Raw genomic sequence first — 24,611 nt, 5'->3', positions numbered from 1 at the left:
TGCTTCTTTAGGTATTTGTGAAATTCTAGCTATGTTTTGATGGTAAAAAAGAGGTTTATAGTTAATGACATTCTCAATTATCTAAGAAGTAAAAATAACCACCATCAATTATTTTTTTCCCTAATATATGGAGTCTGTCTGCTTCTCTTTGTGTAGTACAGTGTTGTACTCTTGAATCAGATCATGTGTGGTAATGCCATTTGGCTTACATTTAGCTAGTTCTTGATGGTATTGATTTATAGGTTATGTGGGAGAATACTACAGAAACCCCTGTAATGTCAGTAGAAAAACTAATTAGCCAACTACTTTCACAGTATGGCTGTGATATAAATACAGGTGGACTTATTACATTAGAACTTAGTATGCAAAAGGTTTTTCTTATAAATCCTTGAAATAGTATTCCTGAAGGACCAGGCCCATTATTCATCCCATGTGGGTAAGAATAGAATTTCTCAGAGATGAGAATTGTTTTCCACATTTCCTCATGTATTAGGACTAAATGATTGTTTAAATTCACTCATGAAAAGTGCATCTTCCTCTTAATGGTTCTTTTGTTTCTATTTGTAGGCTCTCACTGCCATTTGGAAGATGGCTTCCGCCATACCTGGATTAAATTCCTTGTCCTGCAGATGACTAGCATCTTCTCTAAATAAGCAAGTGGGAGAATATTCTGCTCTGACAAAGGCATTCTGAACAGTAACTCCACGAGGAAATGCAGCTACGTTTCCATGCCCTCTTGCCCAGGTTTAGCACTGCTGCAAAGCCCCAAATCCAGATGAGATAATCCCCTCTTCCAAAGTGTAAACATGATTTTATAATACTATAAATATGCATATATAAATATAGTTTGTATTTTTTCCAAGATCTTTGTAGAAACTGGCTAATTTGACACTTCAAGGAGTATGTGCTGAAAATGATGTGCTGTAGCCTATTCATATAAAATTGTATGTAGCTTTAAAAATATTAAAATTAACTTCACCCTTACAGCATATTTCATCCATGTTTCCCCAAGACACATGCCCACAGGTTCCTCTGCTTCTTGTTCTTTATTTCATTTTGGGGATGTGCTTTTGTATTTTTTGTTTTGTTTCAAAAGGTTCTGCATATAGTGGGAGGTGAGGCAACACTGGACTTGGCAGAACACCACAAAACCAAGAGAGTAATTACATGACGCAAGCCTTTGATTATTTTTTCTCTGTAAAACTTTTTGGCACGGCTGGGCATTCCAGTTGCAAAATAAGGAACAGGAGAAGAAACTTCTAAAGATCTGCATGGAGAGTTAGAAGAACTTTTCTGTTAAAGTTTTACTACCTAAAATAAAAGCACTTCCCAGTGCAATTCTGGAATCTCTCCTTTTTCATCCCTCTCAGAACTGAAGTTATCTTTTCACCACTCCCATTAGAAGCAAGGCTTTATTTTGTTTTTGGCGGGCTTGCTTTTTTACTAGTTGGGTTGCTCTATGTTCTGTGGGAGGATTATAAAAGTATTAACAGAAGTCTTACATTTTGCTTGTCCTGGACCCTGCTGGACTCCAGCAATTACACTGTCTTCTAGAGAGTTCTGTTGAAGTGACAGCCTGTTCAGAAGAAGGATGTAACAGCAAAGCTGTTTCACTTGAAAGACCATGGATTCCTTCGTTTTGCTTGCTTCTGTTCTGTTGCCTACAAAGCATCCTCATCCCTATATCATCAGCTGATGAATGATAGCATCCTGCGCTGGATTTACAATAAATATATATAGCTAACTTATGAGTTCCATGTGTACACATTGAAGAAGAAATTTTGTTTAAACTGTATTTTAAGAGGATTGGATTGTACTCCTCAATTTTCACTTTGGATAAAGGATCTTGTCCAGTGAAGACTTTCAGTCAAACAGAGATACAAAAGCCTTCTTCATAGTATAGAACTAAATGTGAAAGATGTCTTTGAAAAGGACTTACTTTTCTGTGGGACGGGATGGCGTGCAGGGGATGTTTACTCCACGTAATACAACGTCCATAGCACCCAGTAAGGGCCTCAGCAATGAACCGGGACAGAATAGCTGCTTCTTGAATAGTGCTTTGCAGGTAAGGATGCGGTATACAGCTTGTCTGATTGTAGTTCACCTTTTCTCTTTGCTTTATAGTCTTAATGTTGCTAACTTGTTCTTCTAGGCTCTATCTACACAACAAATACAACCAAATTAGGGGACTTTTGCAACACCATTGTCTCCGACACCTAACCCTAACCCTAAACCAGATAGAATACAGGTTTCAGAGTAGCAGCCGTGTTAGTCTGTATCCGCAAAAAGAAAAGGAGGACTTGTGGCACCCTAGAGACTAACAAATACAGTTCTACTTTGTAGTGTAGATTAACTGTGTTCCATAATTGGGCTAAAGCCCTAGACTTTCCAAGACAAAAGTATATTAAAGGGGCACAGTCAACTTAAAAATTACACTTCTGTCTGAATTTTTTAATTTAAAATGAATAAAACTGAAGGATTAAAGAAACCTCCTTTTTCATTTTTTATGTTCAGTTTTGTGTGGTACACCAGTCAATTATTCCTTTTGTTTATATGGGTTTTCACACAGCAACAGGAGAAGAAAAATATTTGTAAGAAATAGGAAACTGATTTTGAAACCACAAAAATTGGCAGGGCTTCTGGCAGGTCTAGTTCCTGAAACTAATTAATTTTTTTTTTAAATGACTAGATTCAGTTGATAGCGTCCATTTAAAATCCCTTTTGTTTAGTCTGTATTATTTGACTCTTGAATTAGAGATCACAGGTTGGTGACTTGATGAGAGAAGTACTGACTTTTCGTCTATGGGAGTTCAGTTTGAGTGAAATAAGTTTCGGTTCATAGTTCATGTCCAGCTATCATTCTTTAACTCATGTGAGATGAAGAAATGTTCTTGCCCAGAACTGCCTTCAATTCCCTAGAGGAGTTATTCCTTCCAGGTCAAGCCTAAGTCAGAAGTTAAGTTCTTAGTAGATTTATATAGGTAATACAATTATTTGCATTGTGACCACTTGTACACTTTGAATGCCAGTCTTCTGGACTTTAGTTCATCTTGTTGGAAGGTGTTCCTTAAGGTCCTGTCTGTACATCAGCTACAATTGATTCCGGGGACACAGTTTCAGGACAGTTAAATTGCAGTATGGGTAGGACCTGAATGACTATTTACTTAGCATATCAAGGATTGAAAATTTCACTGGCCTGAGATCCAAGATTTGCCATATTAAATTCTGATCCCATGCCAAAGCAGTTGTGTGATAAGACAGTCTGCTTGAACTCAGGAGATCTGCTTCTGTGCCACAGACTTCCTATGTGACCTTGGCTAAATTACTTAATTTCTCTGAGCCTCAGTTCCCCATCTGTAAAAAGGAGATATTTCCTTCCTAGAATCATAGAAGATTAGGGTTGGAAGAGACCTCAGGAGGTCATCTAGTCCAACCCCCTGCTCAAAGCAGGACCAATACCTTTTCCTCATACCTTTTGTCTATTCTTTTTAAATTGCATTCTCTTTGGGGCAGAGACTATCTCTTACTATATGTTTTGTGGCTATCACAATGGGGCCCTAATCTCATCTGGCAACTCTAGATATTACTGTAGTACAAATAAATAATATAGGTGGAAGGTCTAGTGAATAGTTTACAGGCCTAATAGCCTATGAAATACCAGGGCTCAAAACAAATGGAATCTAGCACTGGAAAGATGAGATTACCAGTGGCATATATTTCCATTTCTTTTGGGTCATAAGATTTTGTACATTATATTTGTAGAGCCCCAATTACCATCTTCCTCCCCAAACTTCAATTCTCACCGTATTTTAGTGCTTGCTTGGTATCTAATGAACTGCTTGATGCTGTACACCAGTCTGAAAACTTGGGATCCTATACTTCAAATAGCGTACTCTGTTAATCTTTAAACTCTTAATTGCTCAAAAGAGACTGGATGCTAAAAATATTGAAGTGGGATATAGAAAGGATGATGGTAATCAGAATGACCAGATTTTAAAGCTGTATCTCATATTTGGTTAAAATAGCGTCTTCGATATTTTTATTGTGGAATGTTAAATTTGTAAAATGTAAACTTAAATCTGAGAGACTGTTTGAATTATTGCTGCTGCTTATGATATAGGTAGTTCCTGTTTTTACATTTGAGAGGAGCAACAATTACCTTATGCGGTTAAATTTAAAAAAAATACTGGATTCTTTCCTAAATGCAATATTTTCTCTCCTTTGTTCAGTTTGACATAGCTCTTTTTGAGTTTTGTATGTCATGAGGAGCAGCAAAGATTTCCACAGTCTCACAGGAAGGGCTACAACTCAAGTACAAATATTAACTTTTACATTTTGAACTTTTGGGAAGCTTCACAAATTTAATAACAAATATAATACAGGCAAGCTAGGCCTATGGGCTACAATATATAAGAAAAACATATAAGAAAAAATACAGGGTAGATTTCATTTAAATCAAATTGATTTAAATCATGATTTAAATCACTCGTCAGGAAGACTCGATTTAATCACGGTTTTCTACATAAAAGTGCATTCTTGGTGGTGGTTATAACCTTAATTCATATCTTCACAACTCAAAGATAGGTGTAGGTTTCATTTTTAGAAGGTATACACTATACATTTTTAAACAGTGATTTATTTTAAAAACTTTTCAGATTAGTTTTACAGCTATATCAGAAAATGAATGATTGTTTGGTTATTTCATTTACCAAAGGTAATTGAAGCAGATAGTTCACCTCCCAATGACTTCATAAATATCTCCAATTCAACAGGTTATTCATTAATATTTGGAGGATTTTCTTGACAGGTTGTATTAGGAGGAGAACATCACCAGACAGACATTTTAAATTGTTTTATTTAACTAAAACGATGTTATGTATTCTGGATTTTTTTCTTCAACAGTAAACATACAATATTTTAACAAAACAAGCATATGTCCCTTGCTTCTCACATTTATCTCCAGACTTTTTCTCCTTGTCCAAATCTATTCCACCCCCAACAATCTTCTGTTCATTTAACTTTTTGAAACTTTGCACTTTTAGAGAGGGGTAAGGGATTTACACTGTGTACACAAATTTGCAGAGGGACAATAGAGTTGTCCGTTATTTCTTACCTCTGTATATTTATTTAAAAACATTTTTGCTGTTAACAAGCATGTTACCTCTGGAGACACAAATCCACAGTTTGAGAACTGCAAAACTAGGCACCTCTGATGGTATCTTCTAGACTGAGCATGGAGTCCCAGTGGCTAGATAGAAAGATTAACCTAAATAATCTATACAGAAGCCTTTGGAACCCCACAAAATTGGGTCCCTAATCCATGAACTATTGGAACACATTTACAAAACTTTTCTTAAACATTACATGAATATATTGTCTTATACTATAGAATTAGAATTTATAATCCCTATTCCATGATGACAGGTTTCAGAGTAGCAGCCGTGTTAGTCTGTATTCGCAAAAAGAAAAGGAGTACTTGTGGCACCTTAGAGACTAACAAATTTATTAGAGCATAAGCTTTCGTGAGCTACATCGTGATGCATCCGATGAAGTGAGCTGTAGCTCACGAAAGCTTATGCTCTAATAAATTTGTTAGTCTCTAAGGTGCCACAAGTACTCCTTTTCTTATTCCATGATGAGATATCTTTGAGCAATAATGTACCTTAATTAAAACTATCTTTAGATAGATTTTTTTAATAAAATGCTTTTTGAGGAAAAAAACCTAATTTAAATAATAACAGATTTTTTTTAAAATCATTGATTTTTATCCACCCTGAAAAAATACATTTACACTTGTAAACTTGTGCTCTAAGTTCCATTACTTAACAAATTGTCAGGACTGGAAACACTTTGGAAGACCAGGATCAATAAACTTTTCCAGCAAATTATCCTTGGTCAGCAACCAAAAAGAAAATGTACACTGCCTGTGCATATGCTGTGGAAGCATTTAGTCAGTTAAATGCACAATGCAATTTGGATCAAGCTTCTTTTAGCACACTGCCTTAAAGATACTGCTTCTTGATGTTGGATATTGAGTGCTGGGTATACACTAAGGCCCAATTAATATTAGTTGAAATTAAGCTAGTTATCAACAATCATATTTATTTATAATTATTGTTATACTGTCTTATAATGTCTTTAGTCAGAGGATTGAAAACATTCAGAAAGGTCAATATTATCACAGTTTTTCAGAGGTGGATACTGAGACACAGAAGTCAAGTGATTTGCCCAAGGTCACTGTTTCAGTAGTAGAGCTGGGAAGAAAACCCAGTTCTAACTTTTATCTAACTTTGCCTATAATTTAACCTATATGCTAGCAACAACCAATTGTAAACACTTTTGATGCTAACACATGATAGTAAATACCATGATTTCTATGGAGTGGGGGTAGAGGAATACCCATCCACATTGATCAGGGCTAGACAATTTCCAGTAGCAACTGTGTGTAAATATGATTGTTACTAGTTTGATTTCAGCTGCAGTGGAGATAGAACAGTACTGTTTTGGCCAGTAAGAGCCAGTTTATCTGTGCGGCAGCCACTCATAGAGTAATGGGCCTTTAGTTCTTCCAGCCAGAGTGCTGGGGCTAAAATGAAAAGCTGAACAAAGGGTAAGTAATTTGTAGGTCACCACAACCAGAACATTAGGACTGATAAATTATTAAACAGTTTTTCCTGTGAAGAGTATACATTCTTCAGCGTGCCCACATTGCTTGCAGACAGGTTCTGTAGTTGGTCAGCAAACTCATGAGGGGAAAAACAGGAGGAAGAAGTCTCAGGAATTGGAAGAAAGACCATCCCATCATTTTGGTGACAATGATTAATTTTTCTTAGATTAGATTCTTAGATTAGATTTTCTTAGGCTATGTCTGCACTCGCACTTCTGTTGGTAAAACTTTGATCGGTCAGGGATGTGGAAAAAACCCCCACAACCCCAACACACACAATTTTCACTGACAGACTTGGTGGTGTGGACAGCTGGAGAGCTCTCTTCCTAGAGCGGCTACATGGGAGACCTTCCAGCAGCGCAGCTGCACCGCTACAGCTGTGCTGCTGTAAGGTCTATAGTGTAGACGTAACCTTAATCCCCTCTTATCTACTGCCATTATATTACTCACTTTCCAGCATGGAAAGTCAGCTGCATCTATTAAAATTGGGACTATGTCCATAAATATGCTGGCAGAAAAGGAGTATGCAAGTAATACAATGTAGTATTAGCCCCTTCTCTCCCTAGAGGTGTCAACTCAAAACACCTGAGTCTCCACCTGCCCATCTTATGGCTGAGCAATTCCACAGCAAAAGGCTTGAAGATTTAAAAACGTGTTATGGGATCTGAATCCTCCCCAGGAGAATTACAGCCTTAGTTAAGCGTGTGAGAGAGATGCTGAAGGATGTTCCGTTGGACAGCATGGGTAGTAAACTAGTATCTATAACTGGAAACACTTAGGGCAAGAAAAATGAAAGGCATGTCTTGTTAATGAATAGTTTCAATGCATGAATGCTTTTTGGAAATATTTGGATTGTATAAAATTAGTTAAAATCTTTTATTCAGATTAATAAAATAACCTGTGCTTCCTTTTGCTTTAAAGGTTCTTTGGCACCTGGATATCTTCCGTCGCAGCTTCCGACAGATCACGATGCACAAGTGCATGGGAGATTCTTGCATCTTTTGTGCTCTTAAGGTAAGAGATGGGAGCAAAAAAAGAAAAACAGTTTGGAAAAATTGGAATTGTTTACCAGAGATTGTATTTGTGGCTTGCATTTAGTTAACCATTGACACAGCGACTGGTGAAAAGGAAAGTAAATCTACTTAGATGCAGGCTGCAGAGAATCATAAGATATAATGCCATATCTTCAGGATATTCAGCCAATGGGTTGTGAGAATGTCATGTTTCTGTCTTGAGTTTCCTCCATTAAATGTGTAATTACACTCTATCCTTCTGATAATGGAGTTCTACATGAAGCTAACAGGAGCCTCCATCTTATGTGAATAGTTTAATTAATTTCTCAAACTCAGTTGTATTTTCTAATTTGATTTTTTGATTTATAATTATTATTCTCAGCATAGTCATTGTCCTCCTCAGTACCTGCCTTTCCATAAGAGCTGCTTAAGAAACTAGTTTCAAAGTCAGGAGTTAAGTAATAGAGAGAAAAGGTGAATATGCAGTATCAATGAGTGTATTACCAGTGTTGGTCAGTTATTATGATAAGAGTGAAAATGTTTCTAACAAGAAACAATGTATATAGTTTTGGGGGAAGAGTGTCTCTTGCCTATGAAGCCTTCAGGCTAAAAGTCTTTTTCATTTTAAAATGGGGGGAATTTTTCTGAGATGATACTGGACTGTGGTAAAGCTGACTCGAGGCTTCTCTCACCAGCCTTATGAGTATTAAGAGTATAGTACACACCTTTATGGAACCTGTTCACAGGCACCATTATTAAATCTATTTCACAGGAGGAGAAATAGGTAGTTAAATATCGTAGACATGGGCATGGGAATAGGGAATTCTGGATTCAGATGTTGGTTCTGACACTAACTGGCTTTGTGACCTTGAGTAAATTACTTAGGCCTACATTTGCAAATGTGTCTTAATTTTGGAAGCCTCCAGTTTTGGGTGCCCAACTTGAGATCCTTGGTTTGCTGAGAACCCACAACTCCAATTAAAGTCAATAGAAGCAACGGATGTTCAGGACCTCTACGAATCAGGAAAATTAGTCAACATACTTGAAAAAGTATACTGCCGCCTCCCTGAGTGGCAGTTTCCCCATCTGTAAAAATGGGGCAGTGATATTTACCTAACTGTCCAATTGGTTGAAAGGCCTAAATAAATTAATTGTATTGTGGTAGCACCTGGAGGTCCTAATCCTGTTTTGCTAAACCCTTTACATACACATAACAAAAAGATGGTCCCTGCTCCAAAGAGCTTACATCCTAAGTATGAGACAACAGATTGGTACAATAAAGTGGCAGGGGGGAGCACAAGGTAACAGTGATATTATAATAAGTGAAACAGGCAGTAATACCAGTATGCTAGCTGTCTAACCATTTTTGGCATCATGGCAGAGACAAGTAGGCATGTAGGCATGCCATGTAGGCATCATGGCAGAGACAAGTTTAAAGGATGAATTTGAAGGAGGGTAGTATAGTGGCATGGTGGATTTTTACAGAAGGGATCTCCCATGCATAAGGACAGCAAGGGAGAGAGCATGATGTCAAATTTTCCATGGGTACATGGACAATGAAAATTTAATATGGAACAGAGGTGAGGGTCAATGGTTCTATACCAGTGGTTTTCAACCTTTTTTCAAGGCCCCTACAAAATTTAAAATGGCGGTGCGGACTCCTTTGGAAATATTGAACATAGTCTGCAGACTCCCAGTGGTCTACGGGCTACAGTTTGAAACCACTGCTCTGTGAGAGGAGATAGGTAGAACTCAGCTAAGCCATAAGGGGTGACCCATAGTTTGTGATTATGGTGGAAAGAAGGAGTCATTGGAGGGACAAAAAGGAGGAGGTGATGTGATTAAAACAATGAACCAGAAGATAATTTCAGCAACATTTTGAATGCTCGCTTGAATGCAAGATATGCTATCGTTAAGGCCAGGAAGGCAGGAGGTTTCAGTAGTTGAGGAGCAAGATTATGAAGGCCTGGATGGAAGTTGCAACTGTGTGGATAGAGTGGAAAGGCTGAGGATTACAGATGTTTTATAGGAAGAAGTGGCAAGATTTGGACATGGCATGGATGTATGGGATTAGAAAGAAAGCTGAGTTGAAGATGATAGATTATGGCCATGAGGGAGAAGGAGGAGGGTGTTGAGCTCTGTGGTAACCAAGAATGAGAGGACGGAAGAAGGCTTAAGGGAAAAGATCAAGGAATTAAGTTTTGTCTGTGCTGAGATTTAAGCTAACAGCAGGACTTCACAAGGAGAAATCAAATTCAGGGTGAGATTTTAGTTTGAATAAAAGTGGCTCCAAAATGGAGCTGCGAGTTATCAGTGTAAAGATTATAGATGGACATGTTGTTTTTGAATGAGGTCATCAAGAGAGATTGTGTAAAGGGAGGAGAAGAAGAGGGGAATACTGAATATTGGACTATGGATGAAGAGGATCCTCTGAAGGAAACATGGAATGATTAGAGAAGTAGGAGAACCAGGAGAGGAAATAGTCATGAAAACCAAGGGAAGATGAGTCATCAAGAAGAGTGTGGTTGGCTGGTGTCAAAGGCAGTCGATAGCTCAAGGAGGATAAGGATTAGTTTACAAAGTAAATGTTTGTGAAGTGTATGGAAGTTCACAATGTTTGTTAAAGCTAGTTAGTGGCAGATGTGAGCCCAAAACTTAAAAGATCTGAGTTTATAGCCCTGTGCTTATTCTTAAAAACATGTGGAAAGGCACCACTTGGTCCTCTTCCTCCCATCTTTGTATGATTGAGAGTACCTATATTTATGGGTTTCATATCTGAAGTCAATATCCATGCTATGTTAACCACAGTCTTTAGCAAGCTTTCATCAGAGCTTTTGCACCATACAGAATTCCAAAATTCTTTCACCCAGTTCAGGAAGCTTACATCCAGTTGGTGCAGTGTTCATTATGAAACACATTATGAAAACAGTGTTCATTAGTGCATTATGAAAGCCCGGAGGCAGAGTTAAGAACTCAGCAGAATTTATATATTAAGCCATTTTTAGTAAGTAAATTATTCCCTTCAAGAAACATCCCTAAATGTAGATAAAAGCACCAGTACTTGGCAAGAAAGAAAGGGGGAAAAAAGAAAAGGGAGGGGGATAGAAACTCTAGATTAGATTTAATCCAAGCCAAAATCTTGTAATTGTTTCTCATTCTAAAAACCAGTTCTTTGTTGGTGGAATACTGAGTAAGAAATCCTCTTAGGGAGTTTTAATGCTAGAGTTGGCCAAGATTCTAACGTATGAAGTAGCACTATTGGGAAGGAAGGAGTGGGTAAGACCAATTCTAACGGCATCCTTCTACTCAGCAAATGTGCAGAGCACGATCTTATGATCACAAACATAATCTTCAGACAAAGAAACAAGTACAAAACAACTTGGCAACACCCCCACTCAAAAACAGTGGCACCTCCTAAACTATGTCATTATAAGAACAAGGGATATAAGAGATGTCCAAATCACCCGTGACTTGAGAGGAGCCGATGATTGCTAGACTGACCACTCCCTGATGAGGTCAGAAACGTCCATCTGGATTGCACCGAAACATAGAAAGCAATCCAAATCACACAGATGGCAATACAACATCCAAAGACTTCAATCGTTAGTACACCAAGAGATCTTCCAAACGCTCCTCAGTGAAAAACTGGCCATATGCAAACCTGGAAATGACAACACAAGAGTCGAAGAAGACTCGGAGGCCCTAAAATAGACCATCCATGAGGTTTGCGAGGAATCCATTGGCTTTGCTACCCGCTGCCATCAGGAATGGTTTGACAACAACACCACTGAGATTACAGCCCTTTTGGACCAGCAGAGAAAAGCTTTCTGCAACTGGCAAAACCAACCACTATCCAGTCAAAAACAGAGCGCTTTCCATCAGCTCAAAACTGAAGTTCAAAGGAGGATCTGAGAAATCAAAAACAAATGGTGGGAGGACAAAGCAAAAGAAATCCAAACATTCCCTGACAGACATGATATGCAGAGCTTTTTTTGTGAGACTAAGACCCTGTATGGACCAAGCTCATGTGGCCTCATATCTCTGAGATCAGAAGATAACAAATCTTAAAGATAACAAACCACTTTAAAGATAACAAATCCATCAAAGAGTGCTGGAAGGAACATCATCAAAAGCTTCTAAATTGAGACTTGACTGTGACTGATGATGCCATTGACTCTATCCCTCAGCACCCAATCTGGGAAACTCTTGCCAACCCACCAACATCTGAGGAGGTCTGCAAAGCAATTAAACAAATGAAAAACAATAAAACACCAGGTCCTAATGGCATACTAGCTGAAGTACTGAAAGTGTGGGGAGAAACGCTGATTAACAAAAAGAAAAGGAGGACTTGTGGCACCTTAGAGATTAACACATTTATTTCAGCATAAGCTTTCGTGAGCTAAAGCTCACTTCATCGGATGCATTCAGTAGAAAATACAGTGGGGAGATTTATATACAAAGAGAACATGAAACAATGGGTGTTATCATACACGCTGTAACGAGAGTGATCACTTAAGATGAGCTATTACCAGCAGGAGAGCGGGGGGGGGGGAGACTTTTTTTGTAGTGATAATCAAGGTGGGCCATTTCCAGCAGTTGACAAGAACATCTGAGGAACAGCAGGGGGAGGGGAATAAACATGGGGACCCATCACTCTCACAGATCTTGGGAGACAGGCCAGTCCTTGCTTACAGACAGCCCCCCAACCTGAAGCAAATACTCACCAGCAACCACACACCACACAACAGAACCACTAACCCAGGAACCTATCCTTGCAACAAAGCCCGTTGCCACCTGTGTCCACATATCTATTCAGGGGACACCATCATAGGGCCTAATCACATCAGCCACACTATCAGAGGCTCGTTCACCGGCACATCTACCAATGTGATATATGCCATCTTGTGCCAGCAATGCCCCTCTGCCATGTACATTGGCCAAACCGGACAGTCTCTGCGTAAAAGAATAAATGGACACAAATCAGACATCAAGAATAACATTAAAAAAAACAGACGGAGAACACTTCAATCTCTTTGGTCACTCGATTACAGACCTGGCAATTCTTCAACAAAAAAAACTTCAGAAACAGACTCCAACGAGAGACTGCTGAATTGGAATTAATTTGCAAACTGGATACAATTAACTTAGGCTTGAATAAAGACTGGGAGTGGATGTGTCATTACACAAAGTAAAACTATTTCCCCATGTTTATTCCCCTTCCCCTGCTGTTCCTCAGATGTTCTTGTCAACTACTGGAAATGGCCCACCTTGATTATCACTACAAAAGGTTTTTTCCCCTCTGCTCTCCTGCTGGTAATAGCTCACCTTACCTGATCACTCTTGTTACAGTGTGTATGGTAACACCCATTGTTTCATGTTCTCTGTGTATATAAATCTCCCCACTGTATTTTCCACTGAATGCATCCAATGAAGTGAGCTGTAGCTCATGAAAACTTAGGCTCAAATAAATCTGTTAGCCTCTAAGGTGCAACAAGTACTCCTTTTCTTTTGCAGATACAGACTAACATGGCTGCTACTCTAAAAACTGACTAGCAAGCTTCACTTGCTGCTCCTCAAAATCTGGCACACCGAAGAAATCCTTGCCGACTTACATAAGGCTAACATCATCACCGTTTTCAAAAAGGGACACAGGGCCGACTGTGGCAACTATTGAGGCATTGCCCTCCTCTCCTCTTGCTAGAATCTTGCTGAATCGCCTGCTCCCTGTTGCAGAGGAATTACTTCCAGAGTCCCAGTGTGGCTTCAGACCATCACGAGGCGCAACCGGCATGATTTCCGCAGCCAGGCAGATCCAGGAAAAATGTCGAGAACAACACCAGGAGCTGTATATGAACTTTATCGATCTGACCAAAGCATTCGACTCCGTCAACCGTGAGGCTCTGTGGAAAATCATGTCAAAGTTTGGTTGCTCAAGGAAATTTATCATTATTGTAAGATTCTGCCATGACCAGATGACTGCCTCCATCTTGTGCAGTGACTCTACCTCTGAGCCCTTTCTCATCTGAACTGGCTTAAAACGAGGTTGTGTATTGGGACCCACCCTTTTCTCTTTTTTCTTAGCAGCTATGAAAACAGTAACCCAACACCATCTGCCACTGGGCATTGGGATCCAGTATTGGATTGACTTCAACCTTTCTCATCTCTATGCCAGAACTAAAGAAATATCGGCAACAACCACCAAATTCCAGTGCACAAATGATTGTGCTGTAGTTGCACACTTAAGGAAGGATCTACAAACTTCCCTTAATTGCTTCTCTGAAGCTTACAAAAGCCTAGGGCTAACTCTGAACATGAGCAAAACAAAAGTTCTCCACCAGCCAGGCCCCAGTCAAACATCAGACCCAGCAAGGAAGATCTACATCAACAAAGAAAATTAAAAAATGTAGAATACTTTGCCTATCTTGTCAGTCATTTCTCACAGAGGGCAGGCATAGACATCGAGATTCAGCACAGAATTCACTGTGCCAGCCTAGCTTTTGGCAGACTATCTCGCCGGGTGTTCAACAATCACAACATCCGAACACGTACTAGACTTTTAGTTTATAAAGTAGTGGTAATTTCAAGTCTCCTCTACAGTTGTGAGACTTTGGTGACCTATAGAAAACACCTGAAAGACCTGGAACGCCAGCACCAGCACTTTCTTTGGAAGATCTGCGACATAAAGTGGGAGGATTATCATACTAATGTCAGTGTCCTCACAGAAGCCAACATCTTCAGTGCTGAGGCTCTGATTATCCAGCACCAGCTGAGGTGGAGCGAGCACTATGCATGCATGCCTTGATGTGTGCGTATCAAAACAACTGCTTTATGCCCAACTCACCAAAGGAGAATGGAAACAGGGAGGCCAAAAGAAATGCTATAAAGACACCTTCAAGATAAACATAGAGAGATGTGGCATCGACACCACACACTGGGAGAGAGAAGCCCAGGATAGGGATAACTGGTGAAAACTTGTCAGAGAGGGAACATCCACTTTTGAGGAAAATCGCCTTGCCCTGATTGCAGAAAAACGCCAGAAAAGAATGGAAAGATAACTGTCATGCAGCAATTGTGACCCAACCCTGTCTTCCAACACCACCTGCAATGTCTGCCAATGAGCCGGTGGCTCAAGGATCGAACTCCTCAGTCACCAAAGGACCCATGAAAAACAAAACCTGTGAAAGAGATCATCCTCGATCTCGAGGGATCGCCAATGACTGTGTAAAACTTCCAAACTCTATTCAATGGCTTTCAAGATCTCTTCTGACTTTTATTGTCATGAGGTATGTAAAACTGTGCAAGAGAAAAACGAGTATGTAGAAATCTGTTTGTGATAAGTAGTAGAATTGACTCATTCTTGAACACAACCAGCCTACTTACCCTAAACTGCAAAATAGTGCACATACTGTTTTATCTGTTGTGACAGCAGGAAACCATCATTATTAATCTGTGCACAATGCTGCTACACATGCATGAACACTAGAGATTTTTCAGGTTACATTTTGTTACTGTTTTATGCTTGCTATTTTGAAATGGAGTATTAAGAGCTAGAGTAAAATCGAATTATAAAATACAGGACTATAATACAAAAGGAAAAAGCTAAGTCACCAGGTTATACTGGAGAGGCAGAAAATGAAGAGCTTCTTGCTACATGCTCATGGAAAGGAGTCAGAGAACAAAAGATAGTTTTCAGACTTTTTCCTGGCTTCATGTAACCTTTGCAAGAGACACTGATACTACAGTGAGAGTACACTGTAAATAAATACCCAGATTGGTGTGTATATATTTATAGTGTAAGTAACTTTTATATCCATTTGACTTCAAAATCTTTTGGCCATATGTTGGTCAAATTGAGGAAACAAAAGACCTTGCATTAATAGGAGCGTTGCCAGCAGATTAAGGGAAGTGATTATTCCCCTCAATGGGGCACTGGTGAGGCCACATCTGGAGTATTGGGTCCAGTTTTGGGCCCCCCGCCCCCCCTAAAGAAAGAATGTGGACAAATTGGAGAGAGTCCAGCGGAGTGCAATGAAAATGATTAGGGGGCTGGGGCACGTGATTATGAGGAGAGGTTGAGGGAACTGGGCTTATTTAGTCTGCTGAAAAGGAGTGAGGTGGATTTGATAGCAGTCTTCAACTAGCTGAAAGAGGGTTCTAAAGAAGATGGAGCTTGGCTGTTCTCAGTGGTGGCAGATGACAGAACAAGGAGCAGTGGTCTCAAGTTGCAGTCATGGGCGGCGAGTTTTATGGGCCCGTGGTGCGTGGGCACCAGGAATATTCCTGGTTCCCAGACACAGCGGGCCCAGCTCCAGCTCTGGTCTCTCCTTTGGCCCCACCTTCCACCCCCGGGTGCGTCCCCCCCCCATGTCCCGTGGGCTATTTAAAACAGCCCAGGGCCTCACTCACCACTGGTAACGCAGTGGAGCTGAGCAGCTTCATGCCTGCTTGTTCCACCTGGCTGCTGGCCCCTCCCTGTGGCCTCTGGGCAGGGTGGGTCTGTGTCCTGCCTCAAGTGCCCCTGTGACCAATAGGAAGCTGCGAGGACAGTGCCTGGGGGTAGCAGTGCGTGGAGACCCGGCCCACCCTGCCTAGGAGCCCAGGTAAGCGCCGTACCCCCATCCCCTCCCAGAACCTGCACCCCCACCCCTTTGCCACACACCCCCTCTCAACCCCAAATTCCCTCCCAGAGCCTGCACCCCCATCCCTTTCCCACAACCCCTGTGAACCCAAACTCCTTCCCAGAGCCTGCACCCCTACCTCTGCACCCCTTCCTGCCCCCAAACTCCCTTCCAGAGCCTGCACCCCCTCCCTCCACAGCCTCTCCTGCACGCAAACTCTCTCCCAGAGCCTGCACCCTCATCCCCTCCTGCACCCCCACTCCTTGCCCTAGCCCAGAGCCTACACCCAAGCTTCATCCCAGAGCCTGCGCCCAAGCCCGGAACCTGCACCCATTACCCAAACTCCATCCCAGAGTCTGCACCTCAGACCCCCTCCCCCACCCAAACTCCCTCTCGGAGCCTAACCTCTCATCCGTCCTTCACCCCAGACCACCTCCCCCACCCAAAATCCCTCCCAGAGCCTTAGGCAGGTGGTGGGGGCAGAGTTGGAGGGGGTGTTCTGGGCAGCACCAAAATTTCTACAAACCTGCCACCCCTGGTTGCAGTTGGGGAGGTCTAGGTTGGATATGAGGAAAAACTATTTCACTAGGCGGGTGGTGAAGCACTGGAATGGGTTACCTAGGGAGGTAGTGGAACTAAAGCCGTAGCTGGGATGATTTAGTAGGTGTTGGTCCTGCCTTGAGCATGGGGTTGGACTAAATGGCATCCTGAGGTCCCTTCCAACCATAATTTTCTATGATTTGGTTCATCAAGTCAGGTGTCCCATCTTCAGCAGTGGTCTATTCCTGATGCTTGAGGGAAAAGATCCTAGCTTCATAATGCTCTCTCAGTACAAATAACTGAAGCTGCAATAGTTTTAATTCTTGCCCCATATTACTTGGCTTTGTTCATGAATTGATATGGAATCCATTTTGAAATCACTGCACGCCCAAATGGGCAACCAACCTTTTGAAGTAATCCAATATGTATACGTTTACGAAAGTTAGGTAGAAGGTACTTGTACTACAGCTTGCAGGCCCTCAGTTGGAATCACAAATACCCTGCCAACCATGCACCTGAGTTGTTGTGACATAGTTTAAAGTTTCTCATTAACCCAGCTGTCTTGGCCACAGTGTGCAGTAGTGCCACCGTGACACTATAAAACAGCTTGCTGATTTATAATTAATGCTGAAGTCTGCTGTGCTCTAGTTTGTTTTGGTGTTTCTAGTGCATGACTTTGCTTTGGTGTCTGTTTATCTCAGCTCTCGGGGGGTGGGAAATCCGTCCACTGTACTGAGCTTGACACAAAGAGTTTGTTCTCCTTCCAGGGATTGTACTGGAAGCTCCAGTGCCAGGATGTAGGACAGTGTGGTTTTTGTTCTCAAAGAAGAATGCTACATTGATTGATAAATTCCAGGGAGGCTGCTCTATTGGTAATTTTATCATGTGCAACAAAAGCAGGAAGAATGTGAATTTTCTTTGTAGAAATAGTGTTTTCTAAAGTGAAAGCTGAGGACAACAGCAAGTTTGATTACCTTCAGAAACAAAGGATTGTTGTTCAGGGTGCTGATTAGGTGCATATTTGGAGAGTGAAGATTTATTGTAAAAAGTTCCTGAAGTGGCTGAGAAATTGGTAGTATATTGGTTGGGAAAGTCATCTTTATAGTGCTCTTTCCAAATGATGCTATGACCCTATGACAAAACAGTAGCAAAAATCTGTAAAATAAAAGTTTGTGTGTTTAATGGGTAGGGGATGGTGTGGGAGACAGCACAAAGAAGATAGTGAGAGAAATAGATGAACAAGGTACCTACGCTAGAAGCACTACATTGGCGCAGCTGGTGAAGATACTCTGTATGCTGGTGGGAGAGAGCTAGGATGACCATATTTCCCAAAGAGAGAACAGGACACCCCCAGCGTGCCAATTGGCACCCCCAGTTGCCCGTCACTGGAACCCTTCGCTTCCCCCACCTTGGGTCAGGCTGTCGCCCATCGATGGACCCCCTGCAGGGGGAGGGGAGGACAACATTCTGTTGACCGGTCAGTGGAACTCTGCATCCCCATCCCCCCCACCAGGCTGTTGCCCGGTTGCTGGAACTCTTCGAACACCCCCCACCCCACCCCATGTGAAGCTGTTGTCTAGTCACTGGAAACCTGCAGAGGGGAAGCCCACATGTTGGAACGCTGTTTCCCCCGCCCTGCCTCTCCCCTGTGGGGGGCTGGCATCTCTGCTCACCCACTCCGCACCGCACCCCACTTTTTTGATAAAAGTGGGCATTTGTCCTGTTTGCTCTTGCCAACTGATCAAGTCAGCAAGAGCAAAGAGGACAAATGCCTTCTTTTGGTGAAAAAAAGTTGGGATGGCTAGGGCAGGGCTTAAAAAAGGGATTGTCATGGCCAAAACAGGACGTATGGTCACCCTAGAGAGAGCTCTCCCATCAGCATAGTAGCTACCACCTCTCACAGAGGTGGAGTTATGTTGGCAGGAGAAGCTCTTCCGCCAACATAGCACTGTCCACACCGGTGCTTATATTGCTCAGCAGTGTGGCTTATTCACACCCGTGCAAGACTTAAGTTATACCGACATAAGTGGTAGTATGTACAAGCCTCCAAACTAGTATCATTGCAGTGGTGGGTTCAGGAAGGAATTTGGGATGAGGAGAGTAGTGAGGGACAGAAATTATGTAGAACTTTGAAGACAAAGACAAGACATTTGAACTTTGATGTGGTAGGGAAGAGGGAACAAGTGGAGAGATTCAGAGAAGAGTCTGACATGGTCAGATTGGGTAAGAAAGATGATTTTAGCAGCTGGATTTTGTATGGACTGAAGCAGGGTGATATGTATGTGAAAGACCAGGGAGTAGGAGGTTATCATACCAGTGTAAGCAGAGGGCATGATCTGAGATTAAGAAAAGAGAAATTTAGTTTGGATAACTTAAAGTGATAAAACTGCAAGGAGTCTCCCTTCCACCTAATGTTGTGTGACAGGAAAGTCTTGCTCCGGTGAAAAGGTAAGCAAAGAGCCTATCCTGGTAAATATAGGGGAGGGAAAGCAGAAAGACAGCATTTAAGTCCCTTGACTCCAATTGGGTACTTCTGTTAGGTTTCCGATAGACTAAAAATATTGCGGGGTTTAAGCAGAGTGCTTAGAAAGGAAATGCACAACAGCATTATAACACAGGTTGATCATTCCTATGTGGACCAAGCTGCACAATTATGTAACAAAGTTATAACACTGTTAGTTTTTTTCCGCATTGTGTCCCTATGGATACTCCACTGTAGATGTGTGTGCGGCCACATGCTACCGATCGGAGAATTTCAATAGCGGTCCGTCCCACCTGCACACATACAGCTCCCTACTTGCCATGGGGCTAGCCAGTGTGCTTGGGCATTTCCTCCTCAGTTCCTTCTCAGCTGCACCTGGCTAGAGACAGCGCTAAGAGCTGCCCCATCATGGATTAACTCCCTATAGTTTTGCAAATTTTAGCTTCCCTTGAAGCCTTTTAGAACCTTGTTTGTTCTAAGTTGGCCATGGCAAAAAAAGAAAGAAAAACGGGAGGGGGGGGGAGAAAGGATTTGCCTCCCACCAACCCTTGTGGTGGTGGGACTCTCTAGACCCTCTGGTATGCCTGACTCTCCAGGCTTCAAAAAGTGCCTTAGCTGCAAAGAATCTATCCCAGTTTTTGGATTGCAGTGCATTTGCTGCCTGGGGGAAAAGCACAATCCACAAAAGTGTGGTTGGTGCCATCAGTTAAAATCCAGGTCCAGGAAGGATAAAGAGTTGAGGCTTAAACTAATTCTCATGGAGTCGGCTCTTCAACCTCCGGAGTTATTACTTCAATCTTCTTTGCCAAAGGCAGGTGATTCCAAGGAGATGAGCCACTTACTCAAGACCATGGGTAGCGAGTGAACTCCCTTTCAGGTAGGCTAGCCCACCACCCCTTCCGTCCAAAGCCCCGCCTACCAGAGCCTCGAGTGCCAGGCCGCCGCTGCCGCCCCCACTGGCTCGACCCCCTCCACTCTCCGACTGGCCCCAGTGCTGCACTGGGCCGCCCCGGCCCCTAACAGACCTTAGTTCAGACCTGCCATTGGGAGACTTAGCCTGCCCTGACCTATGATATCCGCCACCCATGCTCAAGACCACCAAAAAAAGGTCTGTGAGTCCCCATAATGAGCCTCGATCAAGCTGGAAATGATATCCAGCTCCATCGGTATGCAGAGCACTGAAACTGTCTAGAGCTTGTAGCGAGACCACATGCGGTACCAAGCTGAGAGAGCAAGTTGGTCTACCCGTAGACCAGCTGGGCACGGGCAAAGAAGTACCTGAACCGTGGGGGCTTGAAAAGCCTGGAAGATCCACCTCAGTGAAGGCTACACGACGGCGTGGTCACCAGCACTGACCCTGGTGTGCATGGCACCGACGGACCATGTGACTAGGTCCGTGTCTCTGACTCCATCAGTACGAGCCTCTTGGCGCCGACATTGTCCGCACTGGTGGAGTTCCGGTGCACAATGGATCTCTCAGTGTCTGATGCACTTGACTCGCCCTTACTCAGTACCAGGGCTCCGGTGCCAAGTTCTCCCAGAGCATTGGACTCAGTAAGATCTCCATGCTGCACACCACCTTTTTCCTCATCAGAGTCAGAAAGTGAGGAAGAGGACTTGGGTTCCCACCACTCATCCTACCCACCATACAAGTCCCAATTTCATCATGGACACCAGGCCTACTGTGCCCCGCCCCCCCACAACCCTCAATCTCCATGGTTTGGGCAGACATGGTACCAGCTACCAACCCCCTACCTTCCCAGGCTGTACTGGTACCCGGGCAGGCCCAGGGGCAACAAGCCTCCCAGGCCCCTCAAGTGGTATACTAGCAGGCTAGGAGCCACCCTCCTTAAGCTGCGGCATCAAAGGGTTCGGAACCTCCTGAGCACCTGGGGAAGGAAGTTGAAGCTGAGGCAGAAAGGGAAGACATCCCTCAATCTCGTCTCTCGTCGTCCTCACCTGATGAGGCGGTGATGCCCCCTCTGCCATCCGTGGTGGATGATTTAAAATCATTCCAGGACTTGGCTCAGAGTGTGGCAGAAGCCCTGCAAATACAGCTGCTCCAAGTGACTGAACCTCACCACAAACTGGTGGACAATCTACACTCTTCCATCTCTGCCAGAGTGGCCTTCCCAGTTAATGAGGCACTCCTGGATCCTGGCAGAGTTATGTGGCAGACCCCTGTCCCCATCCTGCTGACATGCAATCGGGTGAACAAAAAGTATTATGTGTCGGTCAAGGACACGGAATTTTTATTTTCTCACCCGCTTCCAAATTCATCATTGTGGATGCGGTTAATTGTTAAATGCCAATACCAGTTTAAATCCACCCCATATGACCAAGATGGGAAATGCTTGGACCTGTTTGGCAGAAGAGCGTATTCAGAACTCTTCAGTTCCAGGTGGCTAATTATCAGGCCTTGTTGGCCAAATATGACTACCAGAACTATATGAAACTAGATTCCTTTATTAATCAGCTCCAGACTCCTCAAAAGACCAATTTATGGCCATAATTAACAAGGGTCAGATGGTGGTGAAAACGTCTCTCCGGGTCCACATTATATGCGACAGACGTGGCGGCATATTTAAATTCCACAGCTGTGGTTGAGAGAAGGGCTTTGTGGCTGCAGTTGTCCAGCTTCCCTAAAGAGGTCCTAATCATGGTGGAGACCTTCCTTTTGAGGGAAATGAAGCTGTTCACTGAAAAGACAGACACATCTCTTCACACATTGAAGGATTCTAGGACAATTCTTCTTTCGTTAGAGATTGCACACCGGCCTACAAGAGAAAATACAGCCCTCAGCTGCCGTTTAAGTCTCAGTCATCGCAGTACATGCCTCAGTGGTTGTCACAGAGATCTTATTAGCCACAGAGAAAGAAATCAAGATTCCCCAAGTGGAAGCACTCGAAACCACAACCAACTTTGTCTCGGCCCTCAAGCTCGAAATGGCATTTTTGACTGGTTGGTTGAGGTGCCTGTACAACACTCTATTTCAGAGTTCCACTGGTTGATTCTGTGGTAGAGAAGGAACTGAGGAGGAAATGCCTATGCACATTGGCTAGTCTTGTGGCAAGTGGAGAGCGGTGCATGCGTGACGGACTGCTATTGAAATGCTTCAATCAGCAGCACAGGGCTGCACACATGCCTACAGTGGAGCACTCATTGGGACACACATCTTGAAGAGCCATTGTTACTGCACAAGGTAAGTAACTTCTTCCTCCTGTCCACACAGACATGCGCAACTATGTAGTTTAACACTGTGGTGTTTAAATATGTTGTTAAATAGCATAGAATAGATGTGCGAGCCTTTGCTGCTTAATGTGAAAATTAGGGCTGTCGATTTAAGCACAGTTAACTCATGCTATTAACTAAAAAAAATTAACTGCGATTAAAAAAATTGTGATTAATCACACTGTTAAATAGGGTGACCAGATAGCAAGCGTGAAAAATCAGGACAAAGGGTGGGGAGTAATAGGTACCTATATAAGACAAAGCCCCGAATATCAGGACTGTCCCTATAAAATCAAAACATCTGGTCACCCTACTGTTTAAACAATAGAATACCAAATGAAATTTATTAAATATTTTTGATGTTTTCCTACATTTTCAAATATATTGATTTCTGTTACAACACAGAATGTAAGGTGTATTGTGCTCACTTTATATTTTTTTATTACAAATATGTGCACTGTAAAAATGATAAAAATATTTTTCAGTTCACCTCATACAAGTACTGTAGTGCAATCTCTTTTTCGTAAAAGTGTAAGAATTTTTTTTGTTACATAACTGCACTCAAATGTAAAACTTTAGCGCCTACAAGTCCACTCAGTCCTACTTCTTGTTCAGCCAATTGCTAAGACAAACAAGTTTGTTTACATTTACGGGAGATACTGCTGACTCCTTCTTATTTACAGTGTCACCTGAAAGTGAGAACAAGCATTCTCATGGCACTTTTGTAGCCGGCGTTGCAAGGTATTTATGTGCCAGATATGCTAAACATTCATATGTCCCTTCATGCTTCGGCCAGCATTCCAGAGGACATGTTTCCATGCTGATGATGCTAGTTAAAAAAAATAATGTGTTAATTAAATTTGTGACTGACCTCCTTGGAGGGAGAATGGTATGTTTCCTGTTCTGTTTTGCCTGCATTCCGTCTTATATTTCATGTTATAGCAGTCTCAGATGATAACCCAGTACAGTACATGTTCGTTTTAAGAACACTTTAACAGCAGATTTGAGAAAACGCAAAGAAGGTACCAATGTGAGATTTCTAAGGGTAGATACAGCACTCAACCCAAGGATTAAGAATCTGAAGTGCCTTCCAAAATCTGAGAGGGATGAGGAGTGGAGCATGCTTTCAGATGTCTTAAAAGAGCAACACTCAGATGTGGAAACTACAGAACCCGAACCACCAAAAAAGAAAATTAACCTTCTGCTGCTGGTGAATGGACTGTAAGGTGGCACCTTATAGTCCATACTATTTTAACTTGCTGGCAAGAATACTGTGGGAGTCCGTATCAAAGGCTTTGCTAAAGACAAGGAATAACATGTCCACTGCTTTCCCCTCATCCACAGAGCCAGTTATCTCGTCATAGAAGGCAATTAGGTTAGTCAGGCATGACTTGCCCTTGGTGAATCCAGGCTGACTGTTCCTGATCACTTTCCTCTCCTCTAAGTGCTTCAAAACTGATTCATTGAGGACCTGCTCCATAATTTTTCCAGGGACTGAGGTGAGGCTGACTGGCCTGTAGTTCCCCAGATCTTTCTCATTCTCTTTTTAAAAGATGGGCGCTACATTAGCCTTTTTTCAGTCATCCAGGACCTCCCCTGATCGCCATGAGTTTTCAAAGATAAAGGCCAATGGCGCTGCAATCACATCCGCCAACTCCTTTACCACCCTCAGGTACAGCACATCTGGCCCCACGGACTAGTGCTCGTCCAGCTTTTCTAAATGCTCGTGAACCGCTTCTTTCTCCACAGAGGGCTGGTCACCTCCTCCCCATACTGTGCTGCCCAGTGCAGTAGTCTGGGAACTGACCTTGTTCGTGAAGACAGAGGTAAAAAAATCATTGAGTACATTAGCTTTTTCCACATTCTCTGTCACTAGTTTGCCTCCCTCATTCAGTAGGGGCCCCACACTTTCCTTGACCACCACCTTGTTGCTAACATACCTGAAGAAACCCTTTTTCGTTACTCTTATCATCTCTTGTTAGCTGCAACTCCAGGTGTGATTTGGCCTTCCTGATTTCACTCCTGCATGCCCGAGCAATATCTTTATACTCTTCCCTGGT

General features: G+C 42.4%; 1 protein-coding gene across 21 annotated transcripts in view; it reads left to right on the top strand.

Moving 5' to 3' along the window:
- USP54 (ubiquitin specific peptidase 54) overlaps positions 1-24,611 on the top strand; it is a 250,097-nt gene that overhangs the window by 114,296 nt on the left and 111,190 nt on the right. For 18 of the 21 annotated variants that reach the window (XM_043517996.1, XM_043518001.1, XM_043517998.1 and 15 more), the window contains 2 exons: positions 568-2,065; positions 7,589-7,681. In XM_043517996.1, the coding sequence (XP_043373931.1) occupies positions 1,919-2,065; positions 7,589-7,681 (240 nt within the window). In that variant the 5' untranslated portion in view covers positions 568-1,918. The remainder of the gene's footprint in view (positions 1-567; positions 2,066-7,588; positions 7,682-24,611) is intronic. The other 3 variants (XM_043518002.1, XM_043517997.1, XM_043517993.1) reach the window with 2 other exon arrangements.

Source organism: Dermochelys coriacea, chromosome 7 (genome assembly GCF_009764565.3).
Source record: "Dermochelys coriacea isolate rDerCor1 chromosome 7, rDerCor1.pri.v4, whole genome shotgun sequence".
In the NCBI taxonomy this organism is placed as follows: domain Eukaryota; kingdom Metazoa; phylum Chordata; order Testudines; family Dermochelyidae; genus Dermochelys; species Dermochelys coriacea.
This window is presented reverse-complemented; position numbering and strand designations above follow the sequence as displayed.